Source organism: Wallemia mellicola, assembly GCF_000263375.1.
Source record: "Wallemia mellicola CBS 633.66 unplaced genomic scaffold WALSEscaffold_29, whole genome shotgun sequence".
Taxonomy (NCBI): domain Eukaryota; kingdom Fungi; phylum Basidiomycota; class Wallemiomycetes; order Wallemiales; family Wallemiaceae; genus Wallemia; species Wallemia mellicola.
The window spans coordinates 63,363-87,796 of NW_006531986.1; the positions used below are offsets into that span (position 1 = coordinate 63,363).

Genomic DNA, 24,434 nt, shown 5'->3' on the forward strand with positions numbered 1-24,434 from the left:
TCATCAATTAACTAGTCAAGTAAAAATGTCAGGAAGAGGAAAAGGCGGCAAAGGTCTCGGAAAGGGTGGTGCTAAGCGTCACCGTAAGATTCTCAGAGATAACATCCAAGTGAGTCTGTTATTTACGATATAGCAACCTTTCTAATTACTCCATAGGGTATTACCAAACCAGCTATTCGTCGTCTCGCTCGTCGTGGTGGTGTTAAGCGTATCTCCGGTTTAATCTACGAAGAAACCCGTGGTGTTCTCAAGGTCTTCTTGGAAAATGTCATCAGAGACTCTGTCACCTACACAGAACACGCAAAGAGAAAGACTGTCACTGCACTCGACGTTGTCTACGCACTCAAGAGACAAGGAAGAATCCTTTACGGTTTCGGTCAATAAGCTATTTATTTTGCATCTATCATCACTGTATTATTAGCATGGGTATATTTTTAAATTACTATAAGATTATTTGTGTGTTTTGTGCCTGTCGTTGCAATATTAATTCCCGGCTTTGGTAAGCTATGTTTATGTCTTCTATGTTCGTTAGGGTATGACTCATACACACTTCACCGTCAATTATCAGATCAATAGATAATGAAAAGTATTTTGCAATTGCTTTCTGTATATTTTATCATGTTTCATCATCTTAAAAACCTACCATCCTCAAAATCTGAATAAGAAAGCTACTTCCATCTTAAACGTCATGCCGTCACAGAAGGCGACGCTGACAATAGACCTTCCAAACACTCATAATGTTATAACATTTAAGCCCCCTAGTACTCCACAATTTAGCAGGACTACCCCGAACTATAGGACACAAGATCCTACAGAATTGAGGGGAAGCTTAGAATTGTATCTTCCTTCAAAAAGACAAGTGAAATCAATAAAAGTCAATTTGAAAAATGTAGAGGATATCATCATAAATGGAAAATCTAACCGGCGGCTAGTCCTTAATGAAGAGTTATTGATTAGCGTGAATGAACTTATGCATCAGGGTGTACATCAATATGAGTTTTCGTTTATAGTAGACACCCGTACGCCAACCTATGAAAGACATAGTCGTGGTGGTACATTGCAATATTTGGAAGCATTCGTGGAATTTGATGAAATATTCTCAAAGTCTTTAATACATAAAATGCCTTTGATATTCGTAGGGCATCCAAATTCTGAAGGTTCGTTTATTCCTCTTGAACACTTACATCAAGATTATGTAGAAGACATTGGACCCTTCGAAGTTAGTTTCAAGACTCAGCATTTAACAATCGCCGGTTATATTCTCATAGGCATTTACCTACCATCACCCGCGCCAGGATTAGAGATACGCGGAGTGAAAGTCTCACTCGAACAACATACAACCATACATGATGAGGAGAAAGTCATAGAAAAGCTTCCAGTTAATGTCAACGTGTTACTCGATAAAGGTGGCAAGACCGATTGTCTGATACGTGTACCAGATCAAGATTCTGTTATTGAAGGTCGCTATTTTGTCAGATTGCCAAAGGATGATGACTGTAGACCATCAACACTCGACTGGTCGCTCGCTCGATTTCGTCAGGCACATTTCCTGGTTGTCGATATGCTCTACAAGAAGGAAAAGCTTAAGATGGCTACTGTCAAGATACCACTTGTCCTACCGCAGTGTTTGCTTTCTGCAGATAGCATAGCATTACCAACCTACACTGATACCGGTTACCCAGTACCTGCTAAACGGCTCTGGGAGATGCCTTTGCCGCAATCTCACATCAATTGCAGCTGTGGTAAAGATGATAAATCTCTCAAAGCTGACGCTGAGGGCGCAAACAACTTGGATACTTACGTGCCATCTAGAGAAGGCATTTGGATATCGAATCTACGTACTAAAGAGGAAAGCATACCGTCACGCGATTCCTACGAGGAGATTAGGGCAGCAAAACGGGTAAACGAATACTACTAATGGATGGATTATAGATTTTTTCACTGTAGACTTATTTCAATGTGTTATTTATTTGAGTTATAATGTTTGCGTCTGTTTATACATATTAAAGTAATGTTTCACCTAATGCAGAACGTATGAGAGAGCATCCCACGCTGACTGTCTGTTTGACAGCCTCTTCATTCTCGAGAGCAGGGTTGACTTCCATGAGGTCAACAGCAACCAAGAGACCGGTTTCGTGGAGCGCTTCGCAGATGTAGTGGCCTTCTCTGAATGTCAAACCACCACGGACAGGGGTACCTGTTGATGGTGCGACAGATGGATCCATAGCATCAACATCGAAACTGAGATGTACAGGACGGCTACGGTCTGGGTTTACATGGTCGAGAGCCATATCAACGACCTTGCCAATTCCATATTTGTCGACTTCGTGCATAGAGTAAGCCTTGATGTTGTGTTCCTTGAGAAGCTTCTTTTCGCCATCGTCAACGTCTCTGAGACCAATGTATACCAATCTTTCAGGCTTGAGGAGTGGTTTAATCCAGCTGAACTCTGGAATGTTGCCAGCAATACCCAATAAGAATGAAAGCTAAAAAGGTGATAAGATGATATCAATTGAGATATGGCATACTCACTGGACATCCGTGTAAATTACCTGTTTCTGTCGTTTCTGGTGAATTCAAATCGGCGTGTGCATCAACCCATACAACGCAAGCGTCAGGATGTGCGCTGAGACTACCAGAAATGGTACCCATAGCTAAAGAATGATCACCACCGAGGTTAACTACGAGCTTTCCGGCTTTCGCATGCTTCTCTACCTCCTCGTATACTTGTCTAGTAGCGTTGCTTACAGTCCGGGGGAATTTCAATTTGCCGATGTCGGTATCATTCTCAAGGATATCGAAACCTTTGTGATCTTCTACTGCATCGACAGTCAAACCTAGGCCTTCAACTTGCTGTGCTAAACCGCTTGATATCAATTGCAAAGGGCCTGTTTCCGTACCGCGTTTAGGTTGGCCGTGACTGAATGGTGCGTTTACAAACGCTACTTGTGGTTTTACGAATTTGAAAGCTGTCATGGTAGATCACTGTCAAGATCAAGATTATAGATTATCGCAGATAGGCACCTGGTGATAAGTCTTTCGGTTATCAGATGCACATTTTTTAAATTCCAGGAACTATTTTTAGCACCGTCAAGTGATATATTTGTTTACATGATTTTCAAACTCTATTGTGGTCATAATTATTAGGTTTCTAATTGAACTGATAAAATTTTCATAATTTCAAAGCATACACAGAAGACTTATTGTTGCTTATAAAATATTCGCTGTATGATATTAAGATACACAAGAAAGTTTAAATGATACTAATCTTCATCATTATCTTGTTGGTCGTCCCTTCTAAAGAGATCGAGCATCTCATTGAGACCGAGCTTATTGGAGACTGCCTTCCCGCTTAGTGCGGCATCTGCGAGTTCCCGCTTCTTCTTTTGCAGCTCGAGAATACGATCTTCGACAGTCTGCCCTACGGTCAACTTATATATATGTACTTCTCGCTTTTGTCCCAGTCTGTGTGCTCTATCAAATGCTTGGTCTTCTAGTGCAGGATTCCACCACATGTCCGCCAGAATCACGCGCGAACATACGTTTAGATTCAGACCCGTTGAACCTGCTTTGAAGGAGATGAGGATGACTGATGGCATGTGTTAGTTTAATTTAGACTTGACCACTCAATAATGCCCACCGGTGGTTTTATCATCTGACCGTATGCGATCTAATACGGCTCCGCGCTCTGTTGGATTCAATGTTCCGTCGTCTGATTATCGTCAGAGGTGAATATATGCAAAGTAGTTAACTGACATCGGACATACTTGTATCCCGCATGCTTGACGAATCTCTCAATGATGTCGAGGAATGTAGTCTATAAAGGTAAGCGAAGTGAAATTGACAAGCTAGAACTCACGAATTGCGAGAAGATAATAGTCTTCTCCGCATTAGCAGAGTCAGGCTTAGGTCCTTTCTTCCGGACTGACGTGCTCTTGCTTTCCGTTGCTTTTAATGTCGGTATTACCTCGTCTTCGTCATCGCTACTCATGACAATCCGACTATTGGACTTCAGGAGAAACAGTTAAAGGAATATTCATGAGAGAATGCTTCTCACCTTTTTCTTACTTGGCTTACTGGAATCGTTTGCTTTCTTTATATCCATCGACGCAGTACGTTTTATGATAGCATCAAGGTCATCATCTTCACTATCGCTCAATTGTATGGCTTTGGAGGGCCTTCCAGCAGGATCGAGTCTGACTGGTTTGGATTCTTTCTTCTGTACTTCCTTCTTTTCTACCCTCTTTTCTTCTTTCTCCTTTGAAACGGGGGATATGTCTTGACTTCCATTATGAATATCACTCAATATTCGCATGATCGCCCTAATTTTAGCACTATCTACTAGCTCATCGAGAGCAGATTTATTGCTTTTCTTAATATTCAGATCCTCATCGACGCCTCTGACGCCTTTTTTAGATTCATCCATACCCATTCCTGCAAAGAGGTCAGCGAGGTCATCTGCAGCTTGTTGATCTTGCTCCTCCTCGACGTCCTTATTTGAGGTGGTATTTATATCATTAGAAACAAAATCATCAGCTGTATAAGCTTTCGTAACTAGTTGAGGGTGACAACAAGCTTGACGTAATCTCAAGAGCATTGTGAGGACACTTGTATATCTGCTATTAATGTTGCCATCTGTAACGAATTTGCTGATCTGTTGTTCAGCTCTGTTATGCACATTTTCGTAGAATTGACGCTCTTCCTTGTCGAAATCGCAACTTATGTCGAGTATATGCTTAGCTGGAAGCTTGAGTAGTGGAGTACCATCTTCATTTGCACTCGCTTTTGTCCGCCTGAGCATGATCAGTTTGAGAATGACCTGAATTGTTAGTTGAGTAACCATAACATTACACGCAAGCCCACCTGTAAGCGCTGTATTGCGACTTTAACACGACCACCTTTCAATGGGACGACAATACGTGCTTTAAATTCATCCCAGTCGCTGAATGGCTGTATCTTGAGGAAACGCAACAAAGCATATAATTCATCGACATTGTTCTGTATCGGTGTACCCGTCAAACACCACCTAAGGCGCGCATTCAGTGCGGCACATGCTAAACTCATCTTGCTTGTCTTCCCTTTGATATTTTGAGCTTCATCGAGTACGATTCTGTAAAAGTTGGTCTCAAATAGCGCGCATAGTGGTTTCTTCGTTGATTTCGTCTTCTTTACGAAACCATCTTTATCTTCCTTTTTGTTGGTATTCTCGCCTTGTTCTTGCCATACTTTATGTTCTGAAGAAACGATCTGATAGCTGGTAACCTAGTTTATAGTGAGGAAAGTCACAACAATTGTCGTACTGCTCACCACAATATCGTAATCTTTAAACTTAGTCGCGTCTGTCGGTAGTGTTTAGTGTGCAACTCCTCAATTAGTTCAAAACTCACCTCTAGTTCTAGATGGACCATGATGAGTAAGAACTCTGATATTATCACATTTGGATTTCGCTTCAGACTCCCACTGAGAAACGACGGCGAGTGGTGCAACGATAAGAGTAGTTTTACCGTAATTTTTACGCGTCTCTTCGCTAGGTTTGTTTCCTATGATAACAGCGAGTGTTTGTATAGTCTTACCAAGACCCATCTGTATGTTATAATTGGCGCATGCTCAACTAAGAAAATCAACCACGCACATCATCTGCTAATATACCCCCGTATTTATTCTTCACACCGGATTCCCTGTCTTTCATCCATGCGATACCTGTAATTTGATGCTTGAGTAGCGTCAAATCGGACATACCATCTACCTTGTTATCTTGCGCTTGCGAAAGATCAACATCAGCAAAGTCTGCGTTTACACCTTGTACTAGATCATTTAGTTGCTTTTGAGCTTCCCCAGATGTTAGTTTCTCTTCATTATGTGCTTGTGGTGGTTGTTGATATCCCACTTGTGCTAATCGCGGTGCTTGCTGCTGTTCTAATATAACACGTGATTGTAGTGGTTGAGGTGGTCTATTAAATAGCTTAGAAGGTGCAGACCAACCGTTTGGTGCTGGATTCACTCTCATTCCACTTTGTCTGGCGTTTTGTGAGCTCGATTGTTGTCTATTCGAGGTTCCGGTAGGTAGAGTACGTCCATTGAGATACCCAGGTGGTATACCATACGTTGGTTGTGGCAATCCAGCTGGCCTGTCATTGTTTGACATGATAGTGAATTGATAACTAAGTTATACAATTGACATAGCAAAGATAATAACACTGCAAATCAAACACAAAGAATTCGAATAAAAATCTCATTTTGTACAGATATACAAAAATCAAATTTATGTACAAGCTTAAGCTTCGCGGACTTGTTGAGTACCACGGAGTAAACCAGTACGTCTGGCAGCAATGAGACCAGCTGGGATTATTTGTCAGATCTATGTAAATAGAAGGTATGCTAAACTCACCCTTTTGACCAGATGGAGCATCTCTGGCGATGGTTGAGGCGTGACCAATGTGTTGGTGGTTACCACCACCGTGAGGGTGATCTACTGGGTTCATAGCAACACCACGAGTACGTGGCCAGCAGTTTCTCTTGACTCTGTACTTGTGGTAGGCTCTACCAGCCTTGAGGAGTGGCTTGTCGATACGACCACCACCTGCTACGATACCAACAGTAGCTCTTGAAGAGCCAACGACGGCCTTCTTGGCACCTGAAGGAAGACGGATTCTAGTCTTACCGTCAACTTCTGAGTGACCGATGATAGTAGCGTAGTTTCCTGAGCTTCTTGCCAATGCACCTCTGTCACCGGACTTTTCTTCGATGTTACAGATGACGGTACCTTCTGGCATTTGTGAAACTGGCAAAACGTTACCGACGGCGAGAGCAGCCTTCTTACCACAGTAGACGAATGCACCGGTGTAGAGACCTTCGGTAGCGATGAAGGTTTCAGTACGGAGCTTGTAGCGGTATTGATCACGGAAAACGACACGTGCAAGTGGAGCACCACTGTGAGTGTATCGTTGGATAAAATTCTAAAAAGAGAAGACTTTCTACTCACCGACCAGCGTCGTGGATGATCTCCTTGACTATACCACGGACGTAACCGTTACGCTCAGCGTAGTCGTAAGTACGGAGCTGAGCTGGGGCCTTGTTGTGGTGGGTGTGTGAGCGGAAAATACCTGGGAGGGTGAGATTTGGTGCTAGAAAGCTGAGAGAAGAACTTACCACCGTTTTTACGTTGTGAACGGATGACCCTTCCCCTAAAATATAGTCGTTAGTTATTTATTCGCTCTATATAAATCTAAAATTTACATTTCGAATCTGGCTCTGAGCTAAGAGAGGTCAGATTTGATGAAAGTGGCCGTTATTGCGTAGAAAAAAAATTACTGGGCGGAGAGAGATAAATCTCTGGAAGATAAATATTATTGTATTTATTACAATTAAGCTGTTTCTTTATTCTCCAGGGTAGCTAATACGGTGTGATCAACCCGTTTAAGCTGTCAGTTGGTCAGCCGTATGTGACAGTATAAGAGATAGATGTACCCTTTCATTGGGCGTTGCTCGAGCTGCAGGTTTACTTCTGAGACCTTTGGAAGTCTGTTTGGATCTCTCCTGTAGAGTAGGATGTTACCAGCGTTGCTGAGTGCACATCAGAGCGTCATTAGTTACGATATAACTACTCACCCCGTTGTAGCTTGCTGTGTTGATACCGTATTGGTCTCATCAAGCGTTGGAAGACGTGGTTTTGCACCAGTCTGACGACGTTCGCGATCGATAGTGATATCGTTGCGTCTGTATCCCTTGAGACTGTATAGTGTGAGTCGTATGTGCCGTATACAATTAAGTATCTCTTTGTCGCAGAGATGCAGAGGAATACAAGAAGATACAAAGAGATGTGAAGAGATAACAAAGAGATACTCACCTGAGATTACGTCTAGTGAGAGAATAGCGGCTATCTCCCAAATAAAGAGCGTTCGATAACGTTGTAACGACTATAAAAGTCTGTGAATACATAATCAAGCTTGTCTTATCATGTATTATTTACCTGTAATAGTAACAGCTAACATGCAGAATAAGTTGTACATCTTCGTCATCGTTAATAAAGAACTGAATTTCTCTTTGACTATTTGACGACAATCGAGTACCCTAAATCTCGCTATCTCGATTTCTGACGATCTCGACGATGCGAGATCTCAACACGATCTACAACCAGAGGAAGTTAGAGACCCAGAGAAATATATTAGATAGTTACAATATATTAGGATTTCTTAGCTGTGGGTGATTTTATCATTATATCAACTCTAGTGATATTCTAATACATCCTTAGCTGGTACATATGGAAAAGTATTCAAGGCAACAGCCAGAGATGATACAGATAAAATCTACGCTATTAAAAAGTTCAAACCAGACAGGGATGGCGAGTATAGCTTCACTGGTATCTCACAATCAGCTATACGAGAAATAGCTCTCAATAGAGAGATTGACAACGACAATTTAGCAAAATTGATAGAAGTTTTATTAGTAGATGGCGCCATCTATATGGTTTTCGATTATGCAGAGCACGATCTACTCCAGATCATCTACCACCACAGCCAGTCATTGCGGCAAGAAATACAGCCAATTGTCGTTAAGAGCATTCTACATCAACTTATAAATGGTGTACATTATTTACACTCTAATTACATTATGCATAGGGATCTCAAACCGGCGAATATACTCATAACAAACAAAGGCGTCGTCAAAGTAGGTGATTTGGGTCTCGCGAGGATATACCGACAACCACTGCAACCGCTTTATAATGGCGACAAAGTTGTAGTTACTATATGGTACAGAGCCCCCGAATTGCTCCTCGGAGCACGTCATTATACCCCCAGTGTAGATGTCTGGGCGATTGGCTGCATATACGCTGAAATGCTTTCTCTTCGACCGATGTTTAAGGGTGAAGAGGCACGCATCGATGGCAAAAAGTTGCCATTTCAGCGACACCAGATGATGTGCATTATGGATGTCCTTGGTTATCCAAACACCCAAAATTGGCCAGGTATCAAGCATATGCCCGAATACAATGAGTTGCAGCCACCTCAGACGCGTTTCTCATATAAATTACCAAATTGGTTTAATCAAAGAAGCCATTCTATCAAGGGTTTCAACCTTCTCCATAGCATGTTGACATATGATCCAGAGAAGAGGATAACAGCAAGGGAAGCACTCACTCATCCGTTCTTCGTCAGCGAAGATCCTGCACCTGTTAAAGAGCCTTTCGTGGTCTACAATCAAGTGAGCTATCCTACTAGGCGGCTCACCCAAGATGACGAGTTGACGTCCAATCAAAATACAAACCAAACCGACACCAGTGCACGGGGTTCAGGACCTGGTGGTGCGCTTAACCCTCGAAAAAGAACTAGATTGTTGTAATATATTATGTATTCTTTCTATATCCAACCATGGCGACTAATCCAGTCTACTCATACCATGAGAAGCGTGCGTATATCTACACAATGAGTGAGATCGTTAACGATAAATAGAGCATTTTGATCTTGGTTCAAGCTCTCGTAAGAGGAAGATTGGCATAGAGTCTCTCCGGCGCTTCGACCAATGTGCACTTTGCTTAAGCAGAGCTCGAGATGCAGTGATAACACTCTCTGGGGTCATATTTTGTAGAGTAGGTCAAGTTTATACTATTATTCTGCTAACAGAAGTTAGGAATGCATATATGCAGACTTGCTCTCACAGAAGCAAGAAATCAAGAAAGCTAAGAACGTTTTAAAGCAACTCAAGGATAATGAAGAGAGTGAGCGCACTCGTAAGTTAGAAGAAGCTCGTCGGCGGGTGCTTGAGAACTTCGACAGAGTCCAGCAAGTAGGAACATCAGCAAAGAAGGCAGAAGCAACAAAGAATGCCGAAGAAACTGCCCTCGAAGAACTTGCGAAGGAGCAGTACGAAGCTAAGAAATCTAAATTACCAAGCTTTTGGCTTTCCAGTCTACAGCCGGATAGCTCACCAATTGCGGATAAAATACGTACTTTGGAGAACACAAAGATGGTCACTATGTGCAGACAAGCTAATCCACCACATCCAATGAGGTCAGTAGACTAATTTACATTATAATCTTCTGAAACAATCACAGTCTTAAAGATTTACACGGTGTTATTTTGAAATCTAATAAAGGTGACGCTGAGAGTATCGTATGCGCAAGTTGTAACAAGACTCTTAACAATTCTACCCCGATGTTTGGTGAGTTTGTCTTGTTTATCATTCTACTCTAACGCTTTATTCAGCATCGAAAGGATGCAGTAACATTCTTTGTAAATACTGCATAGACACGCTCTACAAAGCTCTCAAACAATGTCCTGTCTGCGACAACCCAGTCAAGGATGCGAATGAAGATCTCATAAAGGTGTCAGTAGAAGGTGAGTTCTAACATGAAGTGTTAGAAATCTTCTGACAACTTTAAAGGTACAGGATTTGCAGCAGGTGGTGGTGTTATGTTAAAGAGAAGGACAGGTGCACTAGGTTTAAATTGATTGTGTCAAATGCATAAATTGTTACATCATATCATAATTTGGGTCCTGTTATATGTCAATTCTATCATCATAAGAGACGCTAGACAACAACAATAGTAGATCAGTGATATAAGCGTTATAAAAGGTTGACTTCATGTGGTTGCAGAGATTGTTCACAAAACCATCATTTATACTATTGTTGATGTCTCCACGTCGTGTTAATATTAACTCACATTTGTGGGTTTATCGATGTGTTTTTGGATATCACTTTGTATCATCATCTGAACTGTTACATAGTCAGCAATAGGTCATTAGATGAGACCATATCAATGCTGATAATTATCAGTGATATAAGCGTTATAAAATGTTGACTTCATGTTGTTGCAGAGATTGTTCACAAAACCATCATTTAATTATCGCTACTGATATGGTCCAAGTAAAGAATACTCACAAAAATCGTGTCAGTTAGGAGTTGATTATATGCCCAAATCATATCAGCTAGAGCTAATACTTGTTTCTTTCAGTTCCACAGAACGTGGATCCATGTAAAAAAAATAAATTTCATCTTTCTGATTTGGGCTGAGTCATTTTTTTAACTCACACTACGTCTATTGTTAGTTGAATCAATGTGAAAACATCAAATGAGTGATCAGTTAGAGCTAATACAAATACCTATCATCTACCCCAGAAGGGCATCAAGATACATAATAACTTTTCATCCTTTCCACATGATGTTTCGAGTAGACTTACTCATTGTATCCTAATGGTAAAATTAGTAATAAGTCCGATGATTGTAGACACATCAGTGTACCCTCAGAGAGAAGATTATCCCTGGTAATCTCGGTCATCGTCCCGCGTAATGCAAATATTGCATACCGGGAGTCCCATAAAGAATGACAACAGGTTATCATCTTGGGGTACGAGTGTCTACTAACTAGTTACTCACATTAATCTTTAACTATTGGAGAGTTGCCACGTTGAGCATATCCAGTCCAGCTTTCGTCGTAAATTGCGCTATGGCCGCCGATAATTTCGAGAGCCAAACCGACAATAGCAGCAGTCATACCAGAACCGCAGCTGGTAATAACATTTTGTCTGCCCGCAAGGATGCTTTCAAGTTGGTCTCTACCGAGGGTATTCTCGAAAACAGCTTTGATCTCGTCAGCTGACTTGAACTGACCTTGCTGAGTAAGGAGTTGAGGGAAAGCAAGCGAGAAAGCACCTGGCATATGGCCAGATGAAAGACCTGGACGAGGCTCGGGTGCTTCACCCGTAAAGCGGGGTTTAGGACGTGCATCCAAGATCGTTGCCTTATTGTCGCCTTTGATGGTATTGAGGATATCGATGTGGTCTTTAATGTAATTCTCCTGTAATGTTGGTACGGGGTATTCTGTAGGTTCAACAGCGACTTCTCCAGATTCGAGAGGAAGACCTTCGCGTTCGTAGGCAGGCAAGCCACCATCGAGGACGGCGACGTGAGGATGACCCATTGCTCTAAAGGTGAAAGCTGCTCTTGGTGCGCTGAAAACACCAATTGTATCGTAAAGCAAAATTTGAGAATTTCTTTCAATGCCGAAATTTGAGCAGGCTTGAGCAAAAATTTCAGGCGTAGGAAGCATGTGACCAACGAAAGCGTTTGGGTGTGGTGCAGCGATCTTGTCTAGATTCCATCTTCTAGCTTTTGGGAGATGCTTCTGGAGGTATTCTTGCTCTGGGTTGCGGTCTGAGTTTGGCATGTGCCATGAAGCGTCCTACTGAGCTGTTAGTGGTGCAGTCTGGACTATAAAATACATACCAGCGCTATAAAGTTCTTTAACTCGCTTAGTTGACGGGGTTTTAATATTCTTGTCATGATGGACGTAGCGGTCAAAGGAACTTCCTCCGCTACAGTCAATGGAAAATAAAAAGTTAATATTTTCAATCGTCAAGTTCCTCAAGTCAGAGCAATCTGCCTTAAGTCAGGATAAGCAGGAATCCCTTAGCGTCGCTATTGAATCACTTGAGGACGTTTTCGAGGTCGACGACAGCCAAAAAGCCGCACTCGACGTAGACGCTGGTTTGGCTGATATCTTCAACAAGCACAGTCTTGCCACGCCATCAGAAACCCCTGCCACACCAGCAGAAGCATCCCCAGAAGATGTAGAAAAGGCTGATGCGCTCAAAGCACAAGGAAACGCTCAAATGTCCAGCCAGAAATACCAAGATGCTATCGATTCATACACCCAAGCTATCTCTTTACATCCTACCAACAAAATACTCTACTCGTCCGTTCCTTCTAGAATGTTTCGCTTTTACTGACTTACACCCACAGAAACAGAGCAGCTGCTTACTCACAAGCTGGCGACCAGGACGCCTCCATTGCAGATGCTAAGAAAGCACTCGAGATCGACCCTCAATTCGCCAGAGCTTACTCTAGATTAGGACACGCATACTTCAATGCTAAGCAATATGAGAATGCTGTTAGAGCATACGAGGATGGTCTTAAATACGATGCTGAGAACCAGACTATGAAATCCAGCTTGATTACTGCAAGATCAAAGCTCGGCTCTAACTCTGTCGAATCAAGAAGCCAGCCACAAAGTGCTCCAGCTGGCGGTATGCCTGACCTCTCGCAGCTTGCTGGAATGTTTGGCGGTGGCGGCGGCGCTGGTGGTGGTATGCCAGATATCGGCTCACTTCTTAACAACCCAATGATGCGTCAAATGGCACAATCTATGATGGCTAACGGTGGCTTAGAAAGATTGATGTCCAACCCAAGCTTGAGAAACATGGCAGAAGGCATGAGAAACGGTGGTCAGATGCCTTCCCTCGACGAATTGGCTAGCAACCCAGAGCTCAGAAATCTCGCTGAATCTTTCGGTGCAGGTGCAGGCCAGGGACAAGGACAAGGACAAGGTAATCCACCTCCAGGCAGTGCATAATTTTAATTCATTAGGGTCTGATTAGTAATTATATCTATATGTATACATTTATTCTTCCTCTTCCTCTCCCTCTTCTTCTTCCTCTTCTTCTTCCTGCTCCTCCTCGTTTTCTTGCTCTTCTTCAGACTCTTCGCCGTTGTCAACTTCGTATCCAGCACTGGCGACATCAAGACAAGTGAGACGCGTTCCTTTGGTGTCATATGAGCTGACACATTCCAGCTTTTCTTGCTTGCTTGATGGTTTGAGGGGAGTTAAATCAAAAGCTCTAACAAATCCATCTGAAGAGATGGTAATAGCGGTTAAGATGTCAGCAACATTTCCGAATCTTACGCTCTTGACTCTATTTTGATGTCCAACAAGCTCAGCAATTAGAGTGGCTTCTTTAGGTTCATCTGAAGGTTGCCCTACAGCGTAGAGCAAGACCCTCTTATCTTCGCTAGCGACAGCCAAAAACTCAACATCATCCTCAAATCCTTGGCTCTTATGCGGCTTAACGAAGCCAATATCATTGAACTTTGTAGTCAATGACGTTGGTAAAGAAGGTAAATCAGGTAAAACTTCAAATGCTTGTGTTTTTCTTAATTCTACGTGTTTCTTGAATAAGATTGCGATGATGTTACCAGATTTGCTAAACTTAACAACTTGTGGGTTGCCCTTACGTCCCTCCATACCTAATTTAGTTCCTGCGATTCTACCAACATGTCCAGCTTGCTTGTTAGATTCGTTGGAGTTCTTACCAAGCCTCCAAAGTTGACCCATTCTGTCATTACCAACAGTCATTGCGAATCCAGCTTTTGGATGTACTGCAGCTGAATCTACGCTTCCTTTGTGGGCTTTGAAAGATTTAAGGAGCTCCCATTCACCGCATTTGAAGATGTAGATGTTAGAATGTGTAGTACCAATTACCAAATGTGCGTGATTGATGAATGACATCGTAAGCGGTGTTCCTAAAGCAAAATAAGCCACATCAAGGCAAGGAGAAGACACAAACCTTCTGTACCAGTCAACGAACCAACTTCTACTCTCTTCCGTATATCCCATACTTTAAGACTCTCATCAGTACCGCCAGTTATCAGCCATTTTCCTCCCTTTGTAGAACCAGGCGGTGGTGGTGATAAGCCCACGCTCTTGATGCATGTAATGTGAGCTGGAAACATGAAAAGAGGCTTGAATTGCAATTTGCCCTCATTTAAGCGCAGATTGAAACCATAGAGAAGACGCTCGTAGCTTCCTACAGATATATTCAAGCTTACTGGACCATGTGCAGCTTTGCTTTCTGATAATTTTATGTTCTTATTTGGCTTAGGTGCACTTTCTTTCTTCTGTTGTTTCTCTTGAAACCTCGCTCTCTTCTGTCCCGCCATATCGTCCTCGTTGCAGCGAAAGAAGAATATTCAAATATTACATCATCAGCAATTAACTATTACCATGTTGTATTTCTATAAATATTTGTTTATTTTTACCTAGCCAAGAACGCTACTGTCAAGGTTTACTCGAAATAGATACTTCAAAATTTTCACATTCCAAACATGACAAACGAAATATGCAAAACTACCCCGTGATAAACCGGGTAGGTACTTATATAGCAACAAAGTAGTTAAATAGATATACTTAATGTAGTATTATGCTCATTTATTCATCTAGAATGTAATACATCAAAGAGATCATAAACATAGGTATATAATAATAGAAAAATGCCGCGCAAATATCTGTCATATTTCCAAAAATACCTCTTTTTCCATTTATAGATACGACTATATAAACCACTTTGGTTGTTATCATATAACAAATAACATGTTCAAAAAGGCAGTATACTTCGCGCTCTTGGCTGGGACATATGCCCAGTCTAACGGTACAATAGACTTGGCAGATCCGGAGCCAGGTAACTGGGGAGGCAACATTGGCAAAGCTGCGACAAAGCATTACAATGACTTTGATTACGAAGTCTTTATGAATGACAGCTACATCCCTCGTCCATATCGCTATGAATTGGGATCGGACTACACCGTGAATGAAGTAAGTAAGATCTGGTGAAAATTCGACAACTGCTAACAACTCAGAATGTGATGATGGATAGACAGTCACCGGATACACTCGCGCCACCAACAGTTGATTTTGGTAGCATTGAGAACCCAAGATGGCATATGTCTGACAGCTACAACCGCCTCGCGATTGGGGGTTACGCACGCCAGCAGACTGTGAAAGACCTCCCTGTTGCAGTCGACATCGCGGGTGTCGACATGAAACTCGAACCTGGTGCATTCAGAGAGAGTCACTGGCATGAACAAAGCGAGTGGGGTGCGTTATTCATAAAAGTCATATTCAATTACTAAACTATAACCAGCGTATATGTTCTCAGGTAGAGTAATCATTTCTGCTATCAACCCAGATGGTCAGACCTTCATGGGTGAGTTGGGACCAGGTGACGTTTGGTTCTTCCCAAGCAGCTACATCCATTCGATTCAGGCTTTAGAAGATGGTGCTGAGTTCTTACTCATCTTCGACAGCGGGGAGTTTGATGAGAACAGTACGTTTTTGTCAGCTGAAGCCCTCTCACGTATACCAAAATCCGTCATAAAGTACGTCAAGACTCCTGCTAGAACGCTGCTAACTGATTCTACAGCAAAAACTTCGGCCTTGCGAAAGACGCCACGGATTTCGACAACATTCCAGCACAGCAGCTGTACATATTCAGAGGAGAAATGCCGATCCCTTCATTCGAGGAACAGAAAAAATCTATCAATAATCCTTTCGGTATGATGGAAAACCAGACGCTCCTTTTCCCACTATCCCAGATGCCTTGGGATGAATACGATGGTGGAAGAGTCAGGATTGTAGATAGCTCTAACTTTAACGCACCTTCGCTCGATATCACAGTCGCCCAAATACAATTGGACAGTGGTAGTTTGAGAACCCTCCACTGGCATGAAACAGGTGAGTCTTAAAATCGAAAATTTTGACGAACATCCAGCTAACAAGCTTCCTCAGCTGAGTGGGACTTCATCATCAGCGGTACCCTCAGAGCAACCATCTATGCTGGTAATGGTAATAGTCGTACTTACGACTTCAATGCAATGGACGTCGGTTACATAGAAGCGAATAACCTTCATTATTTAGAGTGTGTCAGTGAAGAACCATGTGAATTCTTGGCCGCATTTAAGACTAGCAAATATAATGACTTTGAATTTGGCCAATTTGTCACTGCCACACCAAGATACACTATCCAGCAACATCTCAGAATCACTGATGAGACTTTCGACGCTATCCAAGAAAGTGTTGCAAATAAGCAAATCATAGTGCCAAATAATTGTAAATAATCCCATCAATTGCTTACCGAATTAGTCTTAAATGAGTTGTGAATTTTAAACATTTTATTAACAAATTGAGTTCGGATGGAATAGAAAGAAAAGAAAACTCCTAGAAGACTTCAGTGACAATACCAGTACCGATAGTCTTTGAAGATTCTCTCAAAGTGAATCTGCTACCAGATTCTAATGGAATGTCGTGTACCAAATCACCGACCATTTCGACATTGTCACCTGGCATGACCATCTTTTCACCAGATTCAGCAGTGCCTTCTGGGAAAGTAAGGGAGACAGTAACGTCTGAAGTTCTGATAAATAATTGTGGACGGTAGTTTTCGAAGAATGGAGAGTGACGACCACCTTCTTCCTTTGTGAGGATGTAAAGTTGAGCCTTGAACTTCTTGTAGCTCTTTATGGAGTCAACAGCGGCGATAACTTGACCTCTTCTGATTTGCTCTCTCTTGACACCTCTGAGGAGGGCACCCATGTTGTCACCAGACTCACCACGGTCTAATTCTCTGTGGAATGATTCAATACCAGTGAGGGTTGTCTTGAATGAGTTGCCAAGACCGAGGATTTGTACTTCGTCACCCTTCTTGATGGTACCTCTTTCGACTCTACCGGTAACGACGGTACCTCTACCTGAGATAGAGAAGGTGTCCTCGATAGGCATGAGGAAAGGCTTGTTGAGATCTCTCTCTGGGACATCTAACCAGCTGTCTGTAGCCTCCATGAGCTCATCGATGGACTTAGTGCCGATCTCTGGGTCACGGCCTTCGAGTGCAGCCAAAGCAGAACCCTTGACGATTGGGGTGTTCTCACCGTCATATCCGTATGAGCTGAGCAAGTCACGGATTTCCATATCGACGAGTTCCAACATTTCTGGGTCGTCAACTTGGTCAACCTTGTTGATGTAGACGACGAGCTTCTTGACACCGACTTGCTTAGCAAGCAACAAGTGTTCTCTGGTTTGTGGCATTTGACCATCAGCAGCTGAAACAACGATAATCGCACCGTCCATTTGTGCAGCACCTGTAATCATGTTCTTAATGTAATCAGCGTGACCTGGACAATCGACGTGTGCATAGTGTCTGTTACCGGTCTCGTATTCGACGTGGGCAGTTGAGATGGTAATACCTCTTGCCTTCTCTTCTGGTGCCTTATCAATTTGGTTGTAGTCCAAAAATTGACCCTTTCCAGACTTCTCAGAGAGGTGCTTGGTGATAGCAGCAGTGAGGGTAGTCTTTCCGTGATCAACATGACCAATAGTACCAACGTTTAAGTGTGGTTTGTCACGTTGGAAAGTAGCGTAGAAGCGTCCTGCAGCGGTGGTACCAGCGCGGGCTAGATTGTAGTGTCAGTAGAGAAGCTATAAGACATTATATACTAACTTAATGCAACTGGAGCGATAGCTGAACGAAGGTTCATGCGGCTCATTCCATTAACGATTGAACGGGTAGCCAAACCTTTAGAAAGTTAGCCGTGCGGTAATATGTAGAAAATACGCACCTCTAGAAACAACCTTGGATGGCTGTACGAAGCGTCTGCCTGCAACACGCACTGCTGGTACTCTCAACATTTTTAGATCGTCGTCTAAGAGAAGAGAGAAGACGGTGAGTGCGGGAGTAGGTGTTTAAAAAATGTACCGTAGGGCTATGTGAGGGGCTTTATGGTTAGAATATAGTATTATCACTTTTAGACGGTTACCCGCGCTGTGTGTATCCTCTTACTAGGCTTTACCGATTTACTTTTACGTCAAGCGAATAAACGGGGAGAAGTGTTGATTGCTGTTTGAAGGTGCTATTATTTGATGTACAGATTAACTCATTTTCTTATCAAAAAGATCGCCATTATGGGTAAAATTTTACTTTCAAATGACTTGAGATAGATGTATATTACGTATGTATAGCTTGTTTTTATGACCTTTTAAATAATACATCTACCCTTTTTGCATGCAAATTAAACGCTTAATAGCGCATAAATTGTGATGTCAGTCGATTAGCCAGTAGAAGAATTACACATTAATAAATAAAAGAGGAAGATACCTAATCGTTCTTATATCACTCATTTCACATCTTTACTCTTACCTTTCTACACCCTTTTTCCCATACCATGACGACAATCACCTCACAGCCATCGCCTACACGAGCGAGCATACAGCTGGACGGGCAGAGCAACTTGGAGTGCAAAATACCACGCTATTCTATCGAGCTTGAAGGTACATCAAACCAGTTTGTTAGCTACACCATACAATTCAACTCAAACTCAAGCTTGTACAAATCCAGCAACCAGGAAATCCAAAGAAGGTTCAAAGACTTTAAATTTCTACACACACAACTCTCAAACGCTTTCCAAGCATCCGTAATACCCCCACTTCCAGACCAGCATCGACTTGAGTATCTGACTGGCGACAGATTCAGTAATGAGTTTATTCAGCGACGCAGAACTGATCTCGAACGGTTTCTCCAGCGTCTGAGCAGACATCCGATTCTCAGGAAATCAAAACTCTTGATTGAGTTCTTTACGTCCACAGAATGGAACACTGTGATGCACAAATATAACTTCGAGACACAGTCTGCCTTAGAGCCACCGCACTCAATCTTGGACAACATATCCGACAGTCTCGTCAATGCTTTCACAAAAGTTAAGAAGGTTGATGATCGATTCTTAGCCCTGAAGGACAACCTCGACAGGTTGGATGACTCTCTCACATCAATTGAGAAAATAGTCGTCAAATTACGTACGAAAGTATCGAGTCAGTTTATTAATATACATCCTCAAAACTACCCTCTTACCTACTTGTCAGGTGTGGACAATACGGCTATCGATGTAGATCTTACAGGCGATTATGAGGATCAAGCAGGTGCCACACAATCGTTGGCTTATTTAGAATCAGGTATTACAGAACCACTTAACCGTTTCGCGCATGTCCAACTTCAGTTTTCTACGCTCTTGCGCGATTTGACTGTAACCGCTTACGAGCCCGTCTTAGACCACATACATTCGCTAAGGGGGTATGCAAATTCTCATAAAGCTGTACTCAAATTGCGCGATCAGAAGCAGTTGGATTTCGAGCAGTTGACAACCTATCTCTCGCAACTCTCCGTCCAGCACCAACGTTTGATGTCGGCTCAGCCGGTGATCGCTGGTGGTATTGGTGGATACATCCGCGACAGAGTCGATCACTTCCGTGGACAGGATGATGAGAGGTCTCGTCTGGAGAAGTTGCGCAAGCTCGAGGAACAAATGAAGGAGCTCGAGAAAGCCGTCGAAAATTCCTCTAAGCAGAATGTAGAGTTTAGCCAAGCTGTCCTGCGTGAACACTCAATATTTGACATGTCAAAGAGGATTGAGATGAAGGAGATATTACACCAGTTGTCGGAAGGACACGTGAAAGCGTATCAAAAGGTGTGTGATAATTCCTATCGACAGTATAAACTAATCATATTTCAGACGTCAGAGGAATTCGAAAGGCTGATACCACATTTACAGCGCATACGCGTAGATGTCTAATATACACCGTTATGTATGAATATGTATATATATTACAATAAATCTTTGAATCTACGTTTGGATGTTTCTAGCAATCCGATCTCGTCTTGGCGCATTTGCACAAGCATCGCATTTGTGATATTAACGTGCATAGGGTATTCTTTTAATCTTGCATCGATTTTGTCTATAAGACATTGTATGTATTCACGCAATGGTTTCTCAGCAACCTTACTTGACTGTTCGTAGGCCATAACTATGTGGTCTATTATCGCGATATCAGTCACTCCAAATAGACCCAGACTGACGCGAGCTTCTGAGTCGATATATAGATTACAATCATTGACGAACAACTCCTGGTCACTATCATTGAATTCCCACTGGAAGGCTATTGCATCGCCATCGAAACGAACTCTGTCAAATTCGTTAGCATCCAAAGTGAAACCATAGTCCATGGCTAGCTGAACATTCGAGAGTGTATCTCCATAACTGTTAAACAGCTCCTGGTGGGGTTCTATGGTCTCTGTGGTGACTATATCGACCGTCTGTTTGTCGTTTGTTTGAGAATGGCTAAGATTACCACAACAACCACAAACAAGGGTATCTGATTCGAATTCTACGGTAGATTCCTCCGTATGGTTGAATAAGTCTGCGACTGGGACCAGCCCGACGTCGTGATAGTTATCTATAGTAAAAAGTCTCGATGATGTGATAGCGTAGGCGTAGAGGTAGTCATTGAAAGAAATGCCATCCGCTAGAGGAGCCAGTGAAGTATGAAAGATATCCTCTAGCTGAGCTCTCGAATGTCGTCCTCGTATGCCTTCCTTTGTGTTACATAGACTGTCCAATTCCTTCGCGAGCTCCATACCATCCATTTCTGGAGTTGGTAGCCAGAGTGAGGCTATATCAGGTGCCTCTTTTGGTAGTGACTCTATGTAGCTCAGCCACGTGCTTCTTTCACCTCGATGTATTTCAAAAGCCAAGGCAAAAGAGAGTAAAACGACGCGACTCTGGTTGAGTTGAGATAATTGTTGATGCATTGAAGAATTTCTGATCGTGAGTAAAGCATCCTTCGGTACTTTTGCGACTATTTGGGCTCTTTAGCAGACTCAAGGTGTGTATAGTGAGCTCACTAGGGGTGCTCTTTAGAATGTAGTCATTGGACAAGACCCTGTCAGTTAGCAAGAGCAGTCTACTATCGAGTTCAACGCTGTGCTCTTTGCACCAATTCAGAAGAGAAGAATTCATTCGAGGGTTACAAAAGAGAAGACTCAGCAATTATCAGTGAAAGTAAAAAGGTTTCCTTCAAAATAATTAGGAAAGACTAATCGTAGAAGCATCATTTCTGCTGAGCTTCAAAGAAGCTGTTATGAAGGAACTCAAGTTAGGACATTTAAAGGCCGTCAACTGAAAATTTTAAATTAATTAAACAACGACAAAGTAAATAAATAGAGAAATATTAAGTGAATATCCCCAGATATTTATTTACTCATCCCGATTTGGACATATTTAGTGATTTTTTATTTCTCAGCTCAAGCCAGCTCATGGATCGCAGCCGTCGATTCCTTTCCAGTAAACTACAAAGTCAGTATTTAAATAGTGAATCCGTAAATTTACTAACGAACTTTATAGACACTAGAAGGTGCACTATTTTTGCTCGTATTTTCAGCTCTTTTCTAACGTTAGTTGCACAGCCATGGAAGAAGAAGTCGCAGCACTCGTTATTGACAACGGGTTAGTTGATTTACAGCGCTATACACTCTCATACTAATACACTCTCTAGTTCTGGTATGTGTAAGGCCGGTTTCGCCGGTGACGACGCACCAAGAGCTGTTTTCCCGTGCGTTTCGCCTCTTTAGTTTTTATCTTTATCCCTTACCCTTTACAGTTCAATCGTCGGTCGTCCACGTCACCAAGGTGTCATGGTCGGTATGGGTCAAAAGGACTCTTACGTCGGTGACGAAGCCCAATCAAAGCGTGGTATCCTCACCCTCAAATACCCAATTGAACACGGTATCGTCACTAACTGGGATGATATGGAAAAGATCTGGCATCACACTTTCTACAACGAGTTGCGTGTCGCACCTGAGGAGCACCCTGTCTTATTAACTGAGGCTCCACTCAACCCAAAGGCTAACAGAGAAAAAATGACTCAAATTATGTTTGAAACTTTCAACGCACCAGCATTTTACGTCGCTATCCAAGCTGTTTTGTCTTTATACGCATCTGGTAGAACAACTGGTATTGTTTTAGATTCAGGTGATGGTGTCTCACACACAGTCCCAATTTATGAAGGTTACGCACTCCCACACGCAATTATTAGATTAGATTTAGCAGGTAGAGATTTAACTGATTATTTGATTAAAATTTTGATGGAAAGAGGATATCCATTCACCACCTCAGCTGAACGTGAAATCGTCAGAGATATCAAGGAACGTTTATGTTACGTTGCACTCGACTTCGACCAAGAGTTGCAAACTGCTAACCAATCTTCCGCTTTGGAGAAGAGCTACGAATTGCCAGATGGTCAAGTTATCACCATCGGTAACGAGCGTTTCAGAGCACCAGAAGGTCTCTTCAAGCCATCCTTACTCGGTCTTGAAGCTGCAGGTATCCACGAGACTACCTACAACTCTATCATGAAGTGTGATCTTGACATCCGTAAGGACCTCTACGGTAACGTTGTCATGTCAGGTGGTACTACTATGTACCACGGTATTCCAGACCGTATGCAAAAGGAATTGACTGGTTTGGCCCCATCCTCAATGAAGGTCAAGATTGTCGCCCCACCAGAACGTAAGTACTCTGTATGGATTGGTGGTTCTATTCTTGCATCACTTTCAACCTTCCAACAAATGTGGATCTCCAAGCAAGAATATGATGAATCTGGTCCTTCAATCGTTCACCGCAAGTGTTTCTAAGCTGGGGTTTGATATCGTTTAGTTGGCTTTTGCCAAGTCAGCTAATTAAATGAATGAAAAAATATTTGAAAAATTTACGTTATTACCATGTCTTTCTTCTTTTATAACTTTTATATTCTTTTATTACCCTGTGTTGCAGAAATCAACGAATTTAAAAAAAAAATTTATGTGCAGATTTTTGTGTTATACATGCGAATAAAAATATAAAATACAAGACGTCTATCTAGTCAATTTCTTCTGTTTGTATTTCATGATAAACGACGTGGGCGCCTGATCGATAATGATTGTTATTCGATTTCAGACTCTTTTTCGTGTTCTTTATGGTGAGCTCTTTAAAGAAATCATTTGAGGCTTTCTCGTTCACTTCTATGGACATCAACTCAGACAACAATTTGTCATTTTCTTTGTCCAATTTTTCAAGTGTCTGAGATTCATAATCAAGGTGCTGTTTGAGTATCTCGTTGTTCTCTTCAATGAGATGATACTGCGCTGATGCGTAAGTGTATTGAGGGAGGTAAAATGGTTGGTTAGGATCGTCGGGTATAGACTGAAAGATACTCTCATCTATGAGGTCAATGTAGGCGCTTTCATCTTCCTTGATAGATTGATCAGGTTCGGTTACATCTTGAGAATCGTCAGGGGCACCGTCTTCTAGCTTTTGCTTTTTCTTGCGCTCGCTTGGTGGTAATGGAACTGTCTTACCTGATGGAAGTGTTTCTACGTGATGCTGCATTTTCATATGCTTCGCGAGAGCATCTGAACGCGTGAATGACCTGTCACACTCTGCTTTCTCCTGCTGTCGTTGTCGTTAGTTGCCGCTGTTTTCTACTATTTTTCACTCTTACACAAATGAATGGCTTATCGGCTGTATGTGAACGTAAGTGTGCTATCAAAGCGAAACGAGAAGATTGATTTTTGCCTTTACGTGAACAACTCTGCCATTCGCAGGTATATTTACCATTTGGTCGCTGACCGATGTGGTCTGAGGAGGTGTCAAAGCGTTTAGACTGTATAAATTGACTATATACCATTTGTAATGTGCTCTATAAGTAAATGCTGATCACCGAAGACGATAAAGCAATCGTCCCACAAGCAGCTGACGACAGGTCCCCAGTCAGGCATACCAGCGGGCGTAACTTGTTCAGTCGGTATACTCTCATCGTATTGACCATCTGGCGTTGGTGAACGTGAGAGTATTTCGCTCAGATTGTCGTCATCGAGCTCTAAAATATCCCGCTTCTGGGATGTCATCGTTGTTTTAAAGGAAGAAGTAAATAATTATACTATAATAAAAGATTTATATATATTTTAAATAAAAAAGTTTTTTATTTTCTCATATTCTGCTGACGCATGCGTTTACGTTATACCATC

The 24,434-nt window shown here is 42.2% G+C and overlaps 15 protein-coding genes across 15 annotated transcripts in view; 7 read left to right on the forward strand and 8 right to left on the reverse strand.

Moving 5' to 3' along the window:
* The window catches only part of WALSEDRAFT_41396 (histone 4), a gene marked incomplete at its 5' end in the record, with an annotated part of 544 nt that extends 98 nt beyond the window's left edge, over positions 1-446 (forward strand). The window contains 2 exons of the mRNA XM_006960498.1: positions 54-109; positions 157-446. Coding sequence (XP_006960560.1) covers positions 54-109; positions 157-384 — 284 coding nt within the window. The remainder of the gene's footprint in view (positions 1-53; positions 110-156) is intronic.
* Positions 447-688: 242 nt separating this feature from the next.
* On the forward strand, positions 689-3,114 carry WALSEDRAFT_70637 (hypothetical protein; the record flags this gene model as incomplete). The annotated part of the gene is made up of 1 exon (XM_006960499.1): positions 689-3,114. The coding sequence occupies one exon, from the start codon at positions 689-691 to the stop codon at positions 1,916-1,918; it is 1,230 nt and encodes a 409-aa protein (XP_006960561.1). The 3' UTR covers positions 1,919-3,114.
* Positions 705-3,114, reverse strand: WALSEDRAFT_61487 (arginase). Its single transcript, XM_006960500.1, has 2 exons — positions 2,533-3,114; positions 705-2,486 (listed from the first exon to the last, which is right to left on the reverse strand). Exons 1-2 carry the CDS (start codon positions 2,974-2,976, stop codon positions 2,004-2,006), a joined length of 927 nt encoding a protein of 308 aa, XP_006960562.1. The 5' UTR covers positions 2,977-3,114; the 3' UTR covers positions 705-2,003.
* Positions 3,115-3,206: 92 nt separating this feature from the next.
* WALSEDRAFT_49106 (hypothetical protein) lies at positions 3,207-6,119 on the reverse strand. The gene is made up of 9 exons (XM_006960501.1): positions 5,633-6,119; positions 5,388-5,583; positions 5,308-5,339; positions 4,864-5,262; positions 4,058-4,819; positions 3,860-4,009; positions 3,757-3,817; positions 3,641-3,712; positions 3,207-3,589 (listed from the first exon to the last, which is right to left on the reverse strand). Exons 1-9 carry the CDS (start codon positions 6,005-6,007, stop codon positions 3,264-3,266), a joined length of 2,373 nt encoding a protein of 790 aa, XP_006960563.1. The 5' UTR covers positions 6,008-6,119; the 3' UTR covers positions 3,207-3,263.
* Positions 6,120-6,274: 155 nt separating this feature from the next.
* WALSEDRAFT_66394 (hypothetical protein) lies at positions 6,275-8,018 on the reverse strand (the record flags this gene model as incomplete). Its single annotated transcript, XM_006960502.1, has 9 exons — positions 6,275-6,339; positions 6,389-6,930; positions 6,983-7,103; positions 7,150-7,184; positions 7,401-7,421; positions 7,468-7,563; positions 7,609-7,731; positions 7,847-7,916; positions 7,970-8,018. 9 exons carry the CDS (start codon positions 8,016-8,018, stop codon positions 6,275-6,277), a joined length of 1,122 nt encoding a protein of 373 aa, XP_006960564.1.
* Positions 8,019-8,107: 89 nt separating this feature from the next.
* On the forward strand, positions 8,108-10,178 carry WALSEDRAFT_41407 (kinase-like protein; the record flags this gene model as incomplete). Its single annotated transcript, XM_006960503.1, has 4 exons — positions 8,108-8,198; positions 8,252-9,405; positions 9,450-9,586; positions 9,628-10,178. 2 exons carry the CDS (start codon positions 8,108-8,110, stop codon positions 9,337-9,339), a joined length of 1,179 nt encoding a protein of 392 aa, XP_006960565.1. The 3' UTR covers positions 9,340-9,405; positions 9,450-9,586; positions 9,628-10,178.
* Positions 8,159-10,458, forward strand: WALSEDRAFT_34079 (hypothetical protein). The gene is made up of 7 exons (XM_006960504.1): positions 8,159-8,198; positions 8,252-9,405; positions 9,450-9,586; positions 9,628-10,007; positions 10,052-10,158; positions 10,203-10,334; positions 10,381-10,458. The coding sequence occupies exons 2-7, from the start codon at positions 9,369-9,371 to the stop codon at positions 10,446-10,448; spliced, it is 861 nt and encodes a 286-aa protein (XP_006960566.1). The 5' UTR covers positions 8,159-8,198; positions 8,252-9,368; the 3' UTR covers positions 10,449-10,458.
* Positions 10,459-10,492: 34 nt separating this feature from the next.
* WALSEDRAFT_61490 (Rhodanese-like protein) lies at positions 10,493-12,666 on the reverse strand. Its single transcript, XM_006960505.1, has 4 exons — positions 12,223-12,666; positions 11,374-12,178; positions 10,879-11,187; positions 10,493-10,713 (listed from the first exon to the last, which is right to left on the reverse strand). The coding sequence occupies exons 1-2, from the start codon at positions 12,277-12,279 to the stop codon at positions 11,375-11,377; spliced, it is 861 nt and encodes a 286-aa protein (XP_006960567.1). The 5' UTR covers positions 12,280-12,666; the 3' UTR covers positions 10,493-10,713; positions 10,879-11,187; position 11,374.
* A 72-nt stretch (positions 12,667-12,738) lies between these two features.
* On the reverse strand, positions 12,739-14,712 carry WALSEDRAFT_58768 (WD40 repeat-like protein; the record flags this gene model as incomplete). Its single annotated transcript, XM_006960506.1, has 2 exons — positions 12,739-14,295; positions 14,340-14,712. The coding sequence occupies 2 exons, from the start codon at positions 14,710-14,712 to the stop codon at positions 13,397-13,399; spliced, it is 1,272 nt and encodes a 423-aa protein (XP_006960568.1). The 3' UTR covers positions 12,739-13,396.
* Positions 14,713-15,142: 430 nt separating this feature from the next.
* Positions 15,143-16,665, forward strand: WALSEDRAFT_30426 (Bicupin, oxalate decarboxylase/oxidase; the record flags this gene model as incomplete). Its single annotated transcript, XM_006960507.1, has 5 exons — positions 15,143-15,364; positions 15,409-15,646; positions 15,693-15,927; positions 15,972-16,282; positions 16,337-16,665. 5 exons carry the CDS (start codon positions 15,143-15,145, stop codon positions 16,663-16,665), a joined length of 1,335 nt encoding a protein of 444 aa, XP_006960569.1.
* On the reverse strand, positions 15,158-18,258 carry WALSEDRAFT_61493 (translation elongation factor Tu). The gene is made up of 7 exons (XM_006960508.1): positions 18,163-18,258; positions 18,045-18,119; positions 16,337-17,997; positions 15,972-16,282; positions 15,693-15,927; positions 15,409-15,646; positions 15,158-15,364 (listed from the first exon to the last, which is right to left on the reverse strand). The coding sequence occupies exons 1-3, from the start codon at positions 18,230-18,232 to the stop codon at positions 16,766-16,768; spliced, it is 1,377 nt and encodes a 458-aa protein (XP_006960570.1). The 5' UTR covers positions 18,233-18,258; the 3' UTR covers positions 15,158-15,364; positions 15,409-15,646; positions 15,693-15,927; positions 15,972-16,282; positions 16,337-16,765.
* A 502-nt stretch (positions 18,259-18,760) lies between these two features.
* On the forward strand, positions 18,761-20,219 carry WALSEDRAFT_49127 (hypothetical protein). The gene is made up of 3 exons (XM_006960509.1): positions 18,761-19,408; positions 19,460-20,061; positions 20,107-20,219. Exons 1-3 carry the CDS (start codon positions 18,766-18,768, stop codon positions 20,164-20,166), a joined length of 1,305 nt encoding a protein of 434 aa, XP_006960571.1. The 5' UTR covers positions 18,761-18,765; the 3' UTR covers positions 20,167-20,219.
* On the reverse strand, positions 20,199-21,855 carry WALSEDRAFT_70647 (SET domain-containing protein; the record flags this gene model as incomplete). Its single annotated transcript, XM_006960510.1, has 3 exons — positions 21,835-21,855; positions 21,276-21,723; positions 20,199-21,229 (listed from the first exon to the last, which is right to left on the reverse strand). The coding sequence occupies exons 2-3, from the start codon at positions 21,388-21,390 to the stop codon at positions 20,199-20,201; spliced, it is 1,146 nt and encodes a 381-aa protein (XP_006960572.1). The 5' UTR covers positions 21,391-21,723; positions 21,835-21,855.
* On the forward strand, positions 20,233-23,063 carry Act1p (Actin/actin-like protein; the record flags this gene model as incomplete). The annotated part of the gene is made up of 5 exons (XM_006960511.1): positions 20,233-21,726; positions 21,775-21,784; positions 21,837-21,876; positions 21,926-21,982; positions 22,031-23,063. Exons 3-5 carry the CDS (start codon positions 21,839-21,841, stop codon positions 23,061-23,063), a joined length of 1,128 nt encoding a protein of 375 aa, XP_006960573.1. The 5' UTR covers positions 20,233-21,726; positions 21,775-21,784; positions 21,837-21,838.
* A 171-nt stretch (positions 23,064-23,234) lies between these two features.
* WALSEDRAFT_58772 (hypothetical protein) lies at positions 23,235-24,314 on the reverse strand (the record flags this gene model as incomplete). The annotated part of the gene is made up of 3 exons (XM_006960512.1): positions 23,235-23,859; positions 23,909-24,045; positions 24,092-24,314. The coding sequence occupies 3 exons, from the start codon at positions 24,312-24,314 to the stop codon at positions 23,287-23,289; spliced, it is 933 nt and encodes a 310-aa protein (XP_006960574.1). The 3' UTR covers positions 23,235-23,286.
* Positions 24,315-24,434: the final 120 nt, after the last annotated feature.

Excerpts from the sequence above, each read along its gene's own strand:
- WALSEDRAFT_49106 (XM_006960501.1), bottom strand. The coding sequence starts at position 6,007 with ATGAGAGTGAATCCAGCACCAAACGGTTGGTCTGCACCTTCTAAGCTA. Across the intron at positions 4,010-4,057 it reads GTAAGCCAAGTAAGAAAAAG|TCCAATAGTCGGATTGTCAT; the intron begins GTGAGAAGCATT and ends TTTCTCCTGAAG. Across the intron at positions 3,818-3,859 it reads CTATTATCTTCTCGCAATTC|ACTACATTCCTCGACATCAT; the intron begins GTGAGTTCTAGC and ends TTACCTTTATAG.
- WALSEDRAFT_61493 (XM_006960508.1), bottom strand. The coding sequence starts at position 18,232 with ATGTTGAGAGTACCAGCAGTGCGTGTTGCAGGCAGACGCTTCGTACAG. Across the intron at positions 18,120-18,162 it reads ATCCAAGGTTGTTTCTAGAG|GTTTGGCTACCCGTTCAATC; the intron begins GTGCGTATTTTC and ends AACTTTCTAAAG. Across the intron at positions 17,998-18,044 it reads TATCGCTCCAGTTGCATTAA|CCCGCGCTGGTACCACCGCT; the intron begins GTTAGTATATAA and ends ACTACAATCTAG.
- WALSEDRAFT_34079 (XM_006960504.1), top strand. The coding sequence starts at position 9,369 with ATGGCGACTAATCCAGTCTACTCATACCATGAGAAGC. Across the intron at positions 9,587-9,627 it reads CTGGGGTCATATTTTGTAGA|GAATGCATATATGCAGACTT; the intron begins GTAGGTCAAGTT and ends AACAGAAGTTAG. Across the intron at positions 10,159-10,202 it reads CAATTCTACCCCGATGTTTG|CATCGAAAGGATGCAGTAAC; the intron begins GTGAGTTTGTCT and ends CGCTTTATTCAG.
- WALSEDRAFT_49127 (XM_006960509.1), top strand. The coding sequence starts at position 18,766 with ATGACGACAATCACCTCACAGCCATCGCCTACACGAGCGAGCATACAG. Across the intron at positions 19,409-19,459 it reads ATTACGTACGAAAGTATCGA|GTGTGGACAATACGGCTATC; the intron begins GTCAGTTTATTA and ends CCTACTTGTCAG. Across the intron at positions 20,062-20,106 it reads ACGTGAAAGCGTATCAAAAG|ACGTCAGAGGAATTCGAAAG; the intron begins GTGTGTGATAAT and ends ATCATATTTCAG.
- WALSEDRAFT_61487 (XM_006960500.1), bottom strand. The coding sequence starts at position 2,976 with ATGACAGCTTTCAAATTCGTAAAACCACAAGTAGCGTTTGTAAACGCA. Across the intron at positions 2,487-2,532 it reads GTAATTTACACGGATGTCCA|CTTTCATTCTTATTGGGTAT; the intron begins GTGAGTATGCCA and ends TCACCTTTTTAG.
- WALSEDRAFT_61490 (XM_006960505.1), bottom strand. The coding sequence starts at position 12,279 with ATGACAAGAATATTAAAACCCCGTCAACTAAGCGAGTTAAAGAACTTT. Across the intron at positions 12,179-12,222 it reads TAAAGAACTTTATAGCGCTG|GACGCTTCATGGCACATGCC; the intron begins GTATGTATTTTA and ends ACAGCTCAGTAG.